General features: G+C 51.0%; 1 protein-coding gene across 4 annotated transcripts in view; it reads left to right on the top strand.

Moving 5' to 3' along the window:
* Positions 1-6,967: 6,967 nt before the first annotated feature.
* AP1B1 (adaptor-related protein complex 1, beta 1 subunit) overlaps positions 6,968-14,818 on the top strand; it is a 34,721-nt gene continuing 26,870 nt past the window's right edge. The window contains exons 1-3 of one of the 4 annotated variants that reach the window (XM_010828733.1): positions 6,968-7,965; positions 10,373-10,435; positions 13,436-13,541. In XM_010828733.1, coding sequence (XP_010827035.1) covers positions 10,399-10,435; positions 13,436-13,541 — 143 coding nt within the window. In that variant the 5' untranslated portion in view covers positions 6,968-7,965; positions 10,373-10,398. Of the gene's footprint in view, positions 7,966-8,028; positions 10,436-13,435; positions 13,542-14,818 lie in introns of those variants that run through there. The other 3 variants (XM_010828732.1, XM_010828734.1, XM_010828735.1) reach the window with 3 other exon arrangements.

Raw genomic sequence — 14,818 nt, 5'->3', positions numbered from 1 at the left:
TTCTCCTGTGTATTCTTGCCACCTCTTCTTAATATCTTCTGCTTGTTAGGTCCATACCATTTCTGTCCTTTATCGAGCCCATCTTTGCATGAAATGTTCCCTTGGTATCTCTGATTTTCTTGAAGAGATCTCTAGTCTTTCCCACTCTGTGGTTTTCCTCTATCTCTTTGCATTGATCGCTGAGGAAGGCTTTCTTATCTCTCCTTGCTATTCTTTGGAACTCTGCATTCAGATGTTTATATCTTTCCTTTTCTCCTTTGCTTTTCGCTTCTCTTCTTTTCACAGCTATTTGTAAGGCCTCCCCAGACAGCCATTTTGCTTTTTTGCATTTCTTTTCCATGGGGATGGTCTTGATCCCTGTCTCCTGTATAATGTCACGAACCTCCGAACCTCCATCCATAGTTCATCAGGCACTCTATCTATCAGATCTAGTCCTAAAGGACTATTTAAATTTCTCACTTCCATTGTATAATCCTATTTCTTACTTCCACTGTATAATCATAAGGGATTTGATTTAGGTCATACCTGAATGGTCTAGTGGTTTTCCCTACTTTCTTCAATTTCAGCATGAATTTGGCAATAAGGAGTTAATGATCTGAGCCACAGTCAACTCCTGGTCTTGTTTTTGCTGACTGTATAGAGCTTCTCCATCTTTGGCTGCAAATAATATAATCAATCTGATTTCAGTGTTGACCATCTGGTAATGTCCATGTGTAGAGTCTTGTGTTTTTGGAAGAGGGTGTTTGCTATGACCAGTCATTCTCTTGGCAAAGCTCATTAGGCTTTGCCCTGCTTCATTCCGTATTCCAAGGCCAAATTTGCCTGTTACCCCAGGTGTTTCTTGACTTCCTACTTTTGCATTACAGTCCCCTATAATGAAAAGGACATTTTTTGGGGGTGTTAGTTCTAAAAGGTCTTGTAGGTCTTCATGGAACCGTTCAGCTTCTTCAGCGTTACTGGTTGGGGCATAGGCTTGGATTTCTGTGATATTGAATGGTTTGCCTTGGAGATGAACAGAAATCATTCTGTCATTTTTGAGATTGCATCCAAGTACTGCATTTCTGACTCTTTTGTTGACCATGATGGCTACTCCATTTCTTCTAAGGAATTCCTGCCAGCAGTAGTAGATATAATGGTCATCTGAGTTAAATTCACCCATTCCAATCCATTTCTAGAATGTCAACATTCACTCTTGCCATCTCCTGTTTGACCACTTCCAATTAGCCTTGATTCATGGACCTAACATTCCAGGTTCCTATGCAATATTGCTCTTTACAGCATCGGACCTTGCTTCTATCACCAGTCACATCCACAACTGGGTATTGTTTTTGCTTTGGCTCCATCCCTTCATTCTTTCTGGAATTATTTCTCCACTGATCTCCAGTAGCATATTGGGGACCTACTGATCTGGGGAGTTTCTCTTTCAGTATCCTATCATTTTGCCTTTTCATACTGTTCATGGGGTTCTCAAGGCAAGAATACTGAAGTGGTTTACCATTCCCTTCTCCAGTGGACCACATTCTGTCAGACCTCTCCACCATGACCCGCCCATCTTGGGTGGCCCCACAGGGCATGGCTTAGTTTCTTTGAGTTAGACCAGGCTGTGGTCCGTGTGATCACATTGGCTAGTTTCTGTGATTATGGTTTCAGTGTGTCTGCCCTCTGATGCCCTCTTGCAACACCTACCGTCTTACTTGGGTTTCTCTTACCTTGGACGTGGGGTATCTCTTCACGGCTGCTCCAGTAAAGTCCAGCCGCTGCTCCTTACCTTGGACGAGGGGTATCTCCTCATGGCCGCCCCTCCTGACCTTGAACGTGGAGTAGCTCCTCTCAGCCCTCCTGCGCCCACGCAGCCACCGCTCCTTGGACGTAGTGTAGCTCCTCTCGGCCGCTCCTGCAGCATCGTGTTGGTTTAGTGATTCTGTATTCACTTTGTATTGCTGGCATCTTGTGGGTCTTCTCCATATCACCTTCACCCCTCCCTTTCCAAATCTGATACATCTTTTCACATCCCGCCAAGCCCCTGTGAATCCAGAAGGGCTTCCTTTGAGGCCCCACCCATTTCAAAGTCTGAGCTTTGGTGGGTGTTATCTGGAGGGCATGATTTCTTGGCTGTTCCCCTGAAGTCTGTCCCCTGCCCTTGGAACCTGAAAGAGCCAGCAGGGAAAGACTGCTTTGTCTGCTGTGTGTGTGTGTGTGCGCTCCTGTGTGGGGCAGAGCCCCAGGCTATATCCAAAATGAGACAGATTTTCAGAAGGTGTTCCCAATGTATAGGCAGGAAAACCAAGGTCTTGGGAGCCTAGTTCTGTAGTTTCTGATCCTGTCTTCTCATCTGCATTAATTTAAAGACTGTTTAGAAGAAATCCCTATTATTTTGTGTTTAAGGAACTTTTCTTTACTTGGCAGCAGATCTTGCCATGCATTGCTGTTTGCTTGGAGGTTAGTTGAGAACCAGCGCTTGTTGCTAGAATTCAGTCCTGGAGACTCAGTTGATAGCACGCTGCCCGTGCCGTTTGCCTGCTTGCGGTTCCTTTTCGTTTTGAGACTTCAGTTGTTAGTGGGTCTCAGAAGATGGACTTTGACTAATCAGTTTTCATCCAGATCCCAGGAGGCCCGTAATTCAGTGAGCTCACCCAGACGGGCTTTTGCTGGGCACGTTACCAAACTTGACGTTTAGGGCCCGCTGGATGGGCTGGCCCTAAAACAACCTGTAATTCAGCCTTCGAGGGACTCGGCAGGGATGTGTGGCAACATACTTCACGTACCATTTAGCCTGGAGTGTGTGTGTTTCTGCCAGGGCTTCATCAGAGAGGAGGAGTCGCCTCTCTGGACACGGTGGGACACATGTGGCTTCATTGTGGGGCTCGGGTAGAGAGTGTCAGTGCTACCAGTTTCCAGCTGTGTGACTCCAGACAAATGCCTTGACCCCTCTGGGCTGTAGTTTCCCCATCTGTAAACTTGGGATATTATCAGTACCTTCTCCACAGATCACTGTGAGGATTACGCGTAAAACTATGTTGTTTCTGGCCCACGGCGTGTGACAGATGGCTGTCATTGCCACAGCTACTGCCACCTGTGTTTCAAATCTTGTTCCAAACCCAAAGAAGAGTACGGCTTACTTTCTCGGAGCAATTGAGCTGGCTCAAAAGAGCCGATCTGAGTTTGGGGACTACATCGTCTCAGAGAGAAAGTCTGAAATCTGGTTTCTCTACCGCTGACTCACCTTTTAATCTTCAAGGTGGCCTTACCTGCCTCCCTGTCAGTAATGTGAACTTCAGTACTCACCCGTGAGGATCTTTTCCTTCTGCAAAGGGGACTGTCAGACAGGCGAGGAGCGATGAGTAGAATTACTGGGGCGAGTAGGATCATTGTCTCTGGTAAACACCGTCTGTGTTAAATGGGATAATGGACACAAACCTTTGTTGTTTGTGTCCAGACTTGACGTGGCATGGCAGGAGTGGGGGGATATCATGAAATGAATCAACTTCTGCCCTTGAGACAGAACTGAAACAGCAAAACGTGGTTTGGTTAAAGTTTGGGTTTTGTGTTCCAAGAGATGGTGGCACTCCCCTCGCCCCTTCTGTCCACTCCCCTACCTGAGTCTTGACTGTCCTTGAGCCAACACTTGCCTCAGAGCAGGCTTCTGAAAGCCATTCCTCAGGCAAGGTTAACAGTCACAGTTTCAGCACTGAAGCTGGAAGCTAGCAGCCCAGACTTCTGGGGATCGGTTTTCCCTGCCTGAATATCCTTGAACTCAGAGGTGGGTCTTGGAGCCGGCTCAGACCTCGTCAGATGCTCTTTCCCCGTCTCCTTTCCTGAATTTCTCTGGCTGCGCCCACTGACAGGCTCTGACTATCTCCTGGCTCTGTCCCTGGGTGCTGACGGCGTGCTGCGCAGGCACTGCCAGCTTCACGCTTCTCGGCCGACTGCAGAGCGGGAGTTGCTCAGACATGATCATTGCCCAAAACCAGGACAGCCCTCTCCCTGGCCGTCGGCCGGCCGTCTGGGGAGCTGCTTGGCCTGTTGGCACTCTCCCTCCTACTGAAGATGTAACGGGGCCTGCTGGCCCTGCTGCCTTCTGAGCTGGTTTTCTTTTTTGTCCCCTTGGAAATGTTTTCTGTTGTGTACTGTGAATGATCGTGCTCCGTTTCTCTTGTTTGATGCCCAGGAAGACTGGTGAGGAAGTGGGTTTCTCCTCTAGCAGGGGATCCTAGAACGTGAGATGCCAGAGGGACTCGGTCATTTAAACTTTGTTTTCAAACTTTTCTGTGGAATGGTGGGGTATCCGAAGGGCACCTGGTGAGGAGGGAGAGAAGTGGGCATAGTGGAATGAGCCAGCCTCTGGGCCCTCACCCTCCCTTCAGCCAGAGCAGGTCCACTTTTATTTTAAACAATTTCAAAATGGGATGGTGGCGGGGCGGGATGCAGCTTGAAAGGCCAAGGATCTGGTTGAATTCTCCCTTGACAACTGGAGAAAGGAAGGCCTAGAGGTGGGGGAATCTGCCCAGGGTCACTCAGCTGCTGGTAGCAAGGCTGGAGTTCCTGGCCAGCCGTCTCAGCTTTGGATCAGTCTTGCCATGTTTGCAGAACGTTAACTGCAAAGCCTTATGTTCCCAGTTCGCCCAGTCATCACCGTCTGGCACTCATCAAGGAGTCCTGTTGTTTTGATCTGTTATGAGCCCTTGGTTTTCTAGCTGCTCTGGGAACCTGTCTTTCATTTTGCCTGCAAACATTTGGTGAACTCCTGGAATGTGCCAGACGTCGTGCTGGTCACTGGGTTGACAGCATCAGACAGGACAGATCCTGAATAGAGCCGTGAGGAGGGCTGTGGAGCAGTGCGCAGGGTGATTGAGCGAGCTGCCGAGCAGGCTGCTGCCCGTCTGGCTCTGGAGGGGCTCGTCTGGGGCAGCCTGAAGGGGGAGCCTGGGGTGGGGGGCGGGGGGTGCTTTGGATTAGACACGGCATAGTTTTCTAAACTGCATTATATTGAAAAGAGACGATCCGTGTACAGGATATGAAGCTCCCAGGGTAGACAAGGTAAGCAGTGAGAGGCCAGTCTCTTGCTCGTCCAGCTTTCTTTCTTGAGGAAACCTCTGTCAACTTCTGGTTTTTATTTTTAATTGATGGTCACGGGCACTTAAACATTGTATTTGCTTATCATTCTGGCCGTCCCAGGCCCTCGTTGCTGTGCAGGCTTTGCTCTAGGCATGGTGAGCGGGCGCTGCTCTCTAGTTGCGACACGTGAGATCTCATCGTGGTGTCTTCTCCTCTCGTGGAGCGTGGATTCTGGAGCGCTCAGGCTTCAGTAGTTGAGACGCTGGTGCTCAGTGGTTGCAGCCCGTGGGCCCTGGAGCGCAGGCTCAGTAGTTGTGGCACATAGACTTACTTGCTTCTCAGCATACGGGGTCTTCCTGCAGCAGGGATCGAACCCGTGTCCCCGGTATTTGCAGATGGATTCTTCACCACCAAGCCACCAGGGAAGCCCTCAACTTTTCTTATTTACCCTCAAGGATTGTCCATGCATTTGCAAACACTTGCGTATTTCTGTTTTATTAATATTTTAATTGTTAATAGAAATCTAGTTTTTCATCTTGCTCTTTTTCACCTAATAGCTTAGAGAGTATTGCACACAGGTATGTGCAGCACTGCCTCATTCTTTTTCATGATTACACGGTATTCCCCAATTCTGTACCCAGTACTGTAATTTTTTAAACTAGCCACTTTCAACTAAAGTTAACCTCAAAAAAAAAAAATAAATAAATAAAGTTAACCTCAGCTCAGTTAGTTCTAGTGTGAAGTCACTCAATCATGTCCAACTCTTTGTGACCCCGTGGACTGTAGCCCACCAGGCTCCTCTGTCCATGGGATTTTTTAGGCAAGAGTACTAGAGTGGGTTGCCATTTCCTTCTCCAGGGGATCTTTGCGACCCAGGGATTGAACCTGGGTCTCCCGCATTGCGGGCAGATGCTTTACCATCTGAGCCATCATGGAAGCCCCCGTTAACAGCTCAGTGAATTACTCTTAGTAAATTTGAGACCTTGGAGAAAAGTTGAAATACATTCAACATTTTCTTAAAAATTTTTTTTTGGCCATAGTAGTGGGATCTCAGAGAAGGCAATGGCACCCCACTCCAGTACTTTTGCCTGGAAAATCCCATGGACAGAGGAGCCTGGTAGGCTGCAGTCCATGGGGTCGCTAAGAGTCGGACACGACTGAGCGACTTCACTTTCACTTTTCACTTTCATGCATTGGAGAAGGAAAACCCACTTCAGTGTTCTTGCCTGGAGAATCCCAGGGACGGGGAAGGCTGGTGGGCTGCCGTCGATGGGGTCCCACAGAGTCGGACATGACTGAAGCGACTTAGCAGCAGCAGCAGCAGCAGCAGTGGGATCTTAGTTCCCCGACTAGGAATCGAATCCATGCCCACTGCATTGGGAACTTGAAGTCTTAACTGCTGGACCACCAGGGAATTCCCATAATGTGGTCCAGGGAAGTCCCATAATGTATTAGCTTAAAACACAGAAAGATATTTTTAATCTCCTGTTCATAAAATTACATTTAGATTTGTGATGATGATTCAAAAATTTGAAAGGTGTTGAGGACTTTTTTTCTTAAACCCAGCCCTAACTCCAGTGGCTAAAATTCAGTCTTTAGCTAGTCTTTCCTTTTTCCACTCTTAAATTACATTACGTCTTTGTTCCTGGCCAGCGTGTCAGTGAGTCTCACCAAGAGCTTCTTTATAGTTTATGAAACGTAAGAGGAAACCACCGTGTTTGCGGCTTTCTCACTCCGCTCCTTTCGTTAAGAGCAGTGGCAGGAGAAGCAGCCCTGTCGATAGAATTCTAAAAGAAGAAGTGAAATGGGCAGGGCCCAGCCCCGGGATTGTGGCATCAAAGTCAGCCTCTGAGGGCTGTGGGCGGGAGGACAGAGTGGGGGCGAGCCGGTCCTCCCAGGCGCGCCCTGCTTTGAGTTTGGACCGCGCCGTCCCCTCGAGGCGTCCTGCGGCCTGTAAACACTGAAATTGAGGGGTATCCCGGCCTAGAACGCCGCATCCTTAGCAGAAGTGACTCATCACACTGGCCGTAGCAGGCTCTGAAACAGAAAGTCCCTCCAGTTGCTGCTTGTTCTAATGCGCCTTGCCACTTCCAAAGATGGAATCCAGACCCTCAGCATTTTCTTGCCTAAATTGGCTGCTTGTGTTCAGTCGTGGCTCAGGTACACGGTCAGAGCCTTGGCCCCCATGGCCTGCATTCGTTAGGGACGCGGTGCCTGGTGACGGCTGAGCGGGGCCAAGAAAAGCACCAGCCTTCCCTGAGCTCAGACTGACTGAACCGTGGGGTTTTTTTCCACTCCTGCAGAGAGGATGAAAAATCTCTGTTGCGCCGACATCCTAGAGGCAGCTGCGGTGAGAGGACGCAAGCAGGTCGCCACCCTCAGTAGAGCCACCTGGAGGGTGCAGGGGGTCTTACCCGGTGAGGGGAGGGTTTTAATCGGAGCTCTGTCACGGCTTTGCAACAGCATTTTCATTTCTTCCTGTCTTCCCCTTCCTCCTCCACTTTAATTTCCTGTATGCGGAATGACTTCAGAGGGATACGGTTTCTGCATCCCCAGTCCCACCGGGCCCTCTGCAGAGGGCTAGGCAAAGTAGATGCTGCGGAGGGAAGAGGCCGCCAGCGCCAGCAGGCGTGTGGCGTGGCGGTTAAGTTTGCGAGGAGTTGCTTAGCACCTGTGAGAGGACTCGTATCTCCGAGAGTTTCACTGGCCGACCCTGCAGCCTTCTTTAATTCCCCCGAAGAGAAGCTCTCCCTCCCTGCCCTCCACCTGGGTGCTTTCGTCCACCGCAGACCTGTCAGGGATTCCAGGGCCCCGGATGCTGTGTGGCGCCTGCGGATGAGGGGCCAGCCCCGACAGCCCCCTCTGCCAGAGAAGCACGTTTCTGGGCTGCGCCGAAGTGAGACGTCTCAGGTAGCTTTCGCTGTGTTCACTCTGACTTCCTTCTGGGTTTGATACTGGAGGCGATTGTGCCTTGGTTTCTGTGATTTTTAACCCCTCTTGCCTTCATTGTTCCCTCTTCTTGGACTGACTTGAACCTTGGGAAACAAGGTGGGCTCCTGTTCGGGATGCTTCTGCTGACGCACTCATCACCTGTGACTTCTGAAGCCAGGCAGCTTTTCTTGTGTGACAGAGACGCCATTGTCTCCTTCACCTGCACATTCTTAGAGCTCCAGAAAGAGCCTCTAGACTGGGGAGGTTTCTCTGAGAAAATGGCTGTCTGTATGCTCAGAAGGGAATTATTTTTAACGTACGTCAACTCCTGTAGGAAACGGGTGCTTAAACAGTTACCTAATAGCTATTGGAGAGTAGGCCGAGGCTCCCTGGGCTAATTGAACAGCCACTTTTCATTTCTTTCAACAACAATCGACTGAACACTGGCCACGCTTGTTCAGAGGACGGATGCGGCCGCGTTCCTGCCAACTAGGGTCCTGCTCGCGTGGGTCTGTCTGCAGCCCCAGCTCCTGCTGCCAGGACCGCAGGCACCAGCTGTGTCGTCTACTCTTTCCCGCAGCTCCCTCAGAAAAGTGCCATCATCCCTTTCAACCTGACAAAGCAAAAGGAATGTGGGGTTCAGTCTTTTTCTTTATACTTTTGTCAGCAAAGCCTTTATTGCTTTATCCTAACAGGATCCACAAAGGCTCTAAGGCAGCCCCGAGACACAGCATGTATTGATTCCCTGTCAGTTACTGAAACAAAACCTTTGGGCATTTCAGTTGGGGAACAGCCCCGTGGCCATCCTGCCACAAGTAGAAGCTTAAACTGGAAAAGTACAGTTGGGCTGGAGGGGAGCTATTGTTGGCTTTGCTTCCAGGGACTTTTGAAATGATCCTTGACTCTCACAGCCATCCCAACAGTAACCTTCATTTCACCCACATGGAGTAATGAATTGAAAGAAGGTGTTAACGGTTTACGTGTTTGAGCAATAGAAGGGACACAGTGAGTGAGTTTTCCCCGTTCACATGTCTGTTTTTGGGTTGTGTGGTTTTCTGTACCATGTGAACTGTAGGCTGGACTGGAGGCTGAGAGTCTCACGGGTTGTGGACCGAGTCCCTAGGCCACTGTCCGGGTTTGGCCTTGCCCTCACCTGGGGAGGAGAACTCTGCGTCCGTAGAGCACAGGAGCTGAGCTCAAAGGAAGCTGAGATGGCCTCCCAGTCCAGCCACTTACAAGCCACATAACCTTGGGCAAGTTACCTGACATCCCTGAGCCTTGGCTTCCTCATCTATAAGAGAGGGTAAAAGCAGTTACCTTATTGGTAGGATTAAATGAGATAATGGGTATAAAGCCCTTGGCTTTAATAGGACTTCAGTAAATGGTAGCTTTTTATTTTTTGTCACATAACACGTCTTATGGGATGTTAGTCCCCCAACCAGAGATCAGACTCATAGCCCTGCTTGGACGTGCAGAGCCTTAACCACTGGACCACCAGGGAGGTCCCCAGTGATAGCGTCTTAACAAATGTTAGAGCAACCCCAGAAGCCTCTGCCATGTACCTGGGGTACTTGGCTCCTTTGTGGCTCATCTCTCGTATGTTGACCAAGAAGAACTATCGAGGCTCCGTGGTAGGTGCTCAGTAAACGTTGAATGAACGAGAGGGCCTTGGTGCTCTCTTTGCCTTGTCGCCGCAGACCAGCCCTTCACACCATGAGTTTTATGCTAGGAGGTGTCCTGAGAGGCGCTTTGAGAAAACTAACCAGTTAGGTTGGGAGAGCGCTGTGGAGCTTGCAGGGTGTCGATTCCCACCCTCTCTAGAGAAGTTTAATGCCTGTCACTGTTAGAGAAGCCTGGAAACATCTGGGGAGAGAAGTCCCCCCTAGCTTTTTAAACTCGGCATTTTCCAAGCGCTTTTGACTCTGTAGGCAATGATAGTACCTTCCTGAGGCTGTGATGAGCTCACATGTGCAGAGCACTTAACACAGTGCTAGACAGAGTGAGCACCGCGTAGGAGTTGCTGTAACCATGATCGTTAAGTGCTTTTTCATCCTGGGACTCGTACAAAGTATGGCGCCATTCCCTTATCCATGGGCATTTATTTCCAGTGGCATGTTGTTACGGACGGTACTGTGCAGGTATTTCCATGGGAGAGATTCCTAGGAGTCAAACTGCTGGGCCAAAGGGTATGCACATTCGAAATTGTGATAGATCCTTCAGAGTTACCTTCCAGAACCCAGTCAGCTATTATCCAACAGTTCATTTGCCCAGTGAAGAGATGAGAAGCTCTCTTCCCTTGCCAGGCCTGCACTGGATCATCCTCCCGTCTTGTGAAATCAAAATCGAATGCAACACAGGGCAAGTCACCTTTTCTTCTGTCTTGCAGAGTCTGGCCACAGATAAGGGACCAAAATGACGGACTCCAAGTACTTCACCACGACTAAGAAAGGTACTGTGTGTTCCATCGTGGGCTCGTCTCCTTGTTCTCTGCCCTTCATTTCTGCTTGCTCCCTGTAGCAGTTGGGGGTGAGGGTGGGTGGAGGCCTGGAAATGAGTGGCAAGAATCACACAGAGCATTTTTAACCTTGTGGATCCAGAAATTTGAACTGCTGATGGTGTAAGAAGTTGACCACTTCCTTCAGAATTCCAGAAGGAAAAGGCATTAGCTCCAAGTATAGGGGAAAAAAAGTCCTCTTTTGTTCCCCATGGCTTTGAGTTATCTACAGTGAGGGACTTTTTTCCACACCCTGGAAGACAGAAAGCACGCAGCCCTGTCAGCAGTTCCTCAGTGAGAACTGTGCTTATCTGGTCCTCACTTAGCCTTGGGCACGGGTTTTACGTGCTTGAAGTCAGAGTTTATATCCTGTTTTTCGTCTGACATTATCGTAATCATTTCCCCACAGTTCTGAAGACTCAGTCTGTTGAGTTGCTGCGTTGAAATTTGCTAAGCTAGACTTGGGTTGTTGGGTGTTGGAGTTGTTTCTGCTTTTCAGGAAGTGGAGTTCGCTGTAGTGGCTGACAAGTGTGCTTTAACCCTGTAAGCATCTTTCTGTCTGGCCCTTCCTTCCTCCTTCCTTCCGTCCAAGTGAGACTAGCACTCGCCTGCTGAGCAGGTGAGGAGAGTCTGCCCTCGGGTCAGCGGAGCCAGGGCCTGCACACGAGGCACTCGCTTCTCTGGCCGCTTTCCCCGAGTGTCTGCCGTGTGCAGTGGAGGAGACACATGGAGTCTCTGGCCTGGCTTTGCTTGCTGGTGGGCAGAGAGGACAGTTTACTAAGTAGTGATCACTCTAAATGGCTGTGGGTGCTGTGATATTGGTGGGGGGGTGGCCTGTGTGGGGCTAGCCAGGTGTAAAGAGGGGGAAGGGAGGGGGATGGGCGGGTGCTGGGTCCAGGGTCCATCTAGGGAAAGGGAAGCCTGGCCCAAGTTACTGAAGAGTGTGATGGAAGGAGAGGTGGAGAGGTATACAGGGCCTGATGAACCAGGCCAGAGCCGGGGAACAGTGCTGAGCGTACTGGGGTGTCAGCGTGGGGGTTTTGTGGGTTTCTTTTGAGGAAAAAGTCTAGGGAAATGTCTGGGACCAAACTTGACGTCAGTGATGGTTTTAGGCAAAAAGAGGTCTGGGTCAGATTCTAATCAAGGATCAAAGTAGGTGAGGCTTGGGGAGGCAGAACCACAGCTCGCATGGGAGATGGTGTTTCCTGAGCTGGGGAGGAAGGCTGCGGTGCTGCTAGGGGTGGAGCGGGTGCCTGGTATGTGACTGAGGAGGTGGGCTCAGTGCCTGACTGGATTCGGGCCCATGACAGGAAGGAGACATTTCAGAAGCAGGCCAATTCCGGGTTCAGTGCGCTGCCTTCTTGGGGCTGAGGAGACCTGGGCCTCAGCCCATCAGTTGACTCCCAGTTGTACTGAAGCTGGTTAATCATCTCAAACAAAGCAGGGGCAGCAGGGCTCAGGGTGGGTCATGGGGTCTGTTGGATCCCACGTCAGGGACATATAGTCCCCGGTCTCCTGGAGGAGAAGGGCATATGTCCCCTTAGTGCTCCAGAGCCTTGGGTTTGAACTGCAAGCTCTGCAGATTCCTCCTGGCTCTGTTGAGCAATTTCCTCAGTGTGGCCTTGCCCAGGCTGCGCTGCCTGATCGTTCTCGATTAACCTGTTTACTGCCTCTCCTCGCAGATACTTTGCTGAACGCCATATTGTTCAGTCATTTAAAAAAAAAAAAAGAACAACAATGGAAAAAATACCTGTTCTTTTTTTCTCCATGTAAATCTATCCAGAACTTCCTCTAGCACTTCCCCCTCTCCTGATAGTTTCTACTTCACCCCCACCCCAGGCAACTTAAGAGAGTAGTTGGGGACGCTCCTACAAAAAAGGGAGCCCAGACAAAGAGGGTCACGTGGCAAGTTAGTAATAATCACGGCCACCTTTCACGCTGGCCACTGAGCACCAGGCACTGAGCTGAGTGTTTCGCCACTGTTACAGGAGAAACTTCAAGGCCCAAGCGAAGCTGAGAGTGCAGACAAGGAAACGCGTTCAGAGAAGCAGGGCGAATGTCCTGGGTCGGCCAGAGCACGCAGACTCTGGAGCTGGCAAACCTGGTTTTGAATCTTGGCCTTCCTTCTCACGGCTGTGTCCCTTGTCTAGTTCCCGAACCTCTTCTGTTCTCCATTTGTTCATCTGCAAAGGAGGGGAAGTATGGCGCTATTGTGAGGGTGAAATGAGGAAAGGCATGGGAATAAGTTACGGAGGCTCCTGGCTTAGAAGAAGGCTCGGGAAGGCAGGCTGCAGCTGTCTTAAGGGCAGGAGGCCTGTCTCACTCCGCTGGCTGCCCCTTACCCTGTCCCTAGGGCTGTCAGGGGCCTGCCTCCCTGCCCACAACAGGGCCCTGAACCGGCCTGCTTCCTCGTCTGCTTTTTTCCGATCCTCAAGTTCTTAAGAACACTTTATCAAGCCCTGGAGCCCTTGTGGGCCAGCTGAATCCCCATTTTCAGATCTGAGCCACCACTTGTGGCTCAGGAAGTGAAACCCTGAGTGAGCTCTTTTAACTCGAGGCTCTAGGAAAACAGGAAAAGCCATGTGTGGGAATTGAGCAGATCCTGCCCTCCCCCCTCAAACCTCACGTCCCCAGGTTCCATCCATCCCGCGCTGGGTGCGGTGGCTGAGGAGAACCCTGCCTCCCTCTGTGTGTTTTTTAGCTGTCTAGCTGAACAGGACCTGTCCGTACTGTTCTTGTCTCCATAGCTTCCACAGTTCCTTTCCCCTCAGTTCAGCGTGACCTCCAGGCTTCCATCCTCTGCTGCCTGCCCCACCAAGCCCAGGACCCAGAACTGCCCTCAGCGGGCAGCACAGAGTGTCTTCCCTGCCTTCTTTCTGTTCTTCTGGCGGTTGGGGACTGGGCATCGCTGCCTGGCAGGTGGAAATGGGTCACTCACACTGCCTCCTTTTTTAGGAGAAATCTTTGAGCTGAAGGCAGAACTGAACAGTGACAAGAAGGAGAAGAAGAAGGAGGCGGTGAAGAAAGTGATCGCGTCCATGACCGTGGGCAAAGACGTCAGGTGTGCAGGGGCGGGCCGGCTGCGGCTGGGGGCACCGGAAGAGGGAGGTTGTTGAGCCTGGGCCCGGTTCAGATGCCCGCTTTTAGGCATCCCTAGGGACCCGTGTCTGCCCTCGTGTCGTTCCCTTCACAAACCTCCTTTCCAGACAGAAGGTTTTGTTTGCAGAGGGGTCACGTGCTCAGATGCTGACGGGGTCAGGCAGTCATGGAGTAAGTGAAGTGGGCTGGGTTGAGAAGGCAGCGGACAGCGAAGTGAATGTGGTGCGCCCCCGTCAGGAGCTCCGGAGGACACTGCTGCTGGGGAGAGGACCCCGGTGGGGCCAGGTCTTCTAAAAGAATGGGGAATTTGGATTTTTCATTTTACCTCCCCCTGTTTTAGATTGCCAGATGAGGAAGTTCCCTGGCAGCCCCGTGGTTAAGACTCAGGGCTTTCACTGCCACGGGTCCAGGTTCCACCCGTGGCCGGGGACCTCAGATCCTGCACCAACGAGATAAACACGGCGCAGGGAAAGCCCACCACAGGGCGGGCTTGTTCAGGTCCGCCCTGCCGTGTGCGTCTTGCCGGAGCAGGTCACATGTAGACTTGTGGCTGTGCCTCTGTTCACGGTCTTCCCAGCCTGGAATGTCCCTTCCTGTTTTCCATTTACCCTGCCACCGCCCTCATGACGCCAGCCCACTGCCCTGAATACGCAGCACTTGCTGTGTTCCCGTCACTGATTCTAAATTCTAGACGTTCTTCTTTTTATTACTGGTTTTTTGGCCTCACTGCCTGGTTTCTGGGATCTTGATTCCCTCACCAGGGATTGAACCCAGGCCCCTGGCAGTGAGAGCACGAGTCCTGACTCCTGGGCCTTGGTGGAGTTCCCTAGACTGCCCTCGCCTTACGTGCGCTTGTGTGTCCCTTCCCGCCACGCTGGCAGGCCCTCAGGGGCGGGTGAGGCTTCATGACGCTTAGCATTGGAGAGTGTCTGAGGGTCGGAGAGCTTGCTCAGGTGTCTTCCTGGCAGTCCCTTGTATTCTGTAGGTAAGGAGGTTTTCCTGCCAAAGAAACCAGAAACAATGAGTGCCCAGTGGTCACGTGGGCAGCCTGGGTGATGGTGGAAGCAGACTCACATCCAGCCCTTCTAAGATCCAGAGCCAGGCGCTTTCCTCCATTTCCTCTCTGCTGTGCACTTGTGGTCTCCAGCCCATGCCTGGTAGGCCTGGATGCCAACAAGGAGCGGCTCCCCATTAAGATCCCTCAGCAGGACCCCATTGCTCCAGGCTTCTCCGGGGATT

Source organism: Bison bison, unplaced genomic scaffold (assembly GCF_000754665.1).
Source record: "Bison bison bison isolate TAMUID 2011002044 unplaced genomic scaffold, Bison_UMD1.0 scf7180017864495, whole genome shotgun sequence".
NCBI lineage: Eukaryota > Metazoa > Chordata > Mammalia > Artiodactyla > Bovidae > Bison > Bison bison.
Note: the sequence above shows the minus strand (reverse complement) of the source record. Positions and strands in the feature narration are given on the sequence as shown.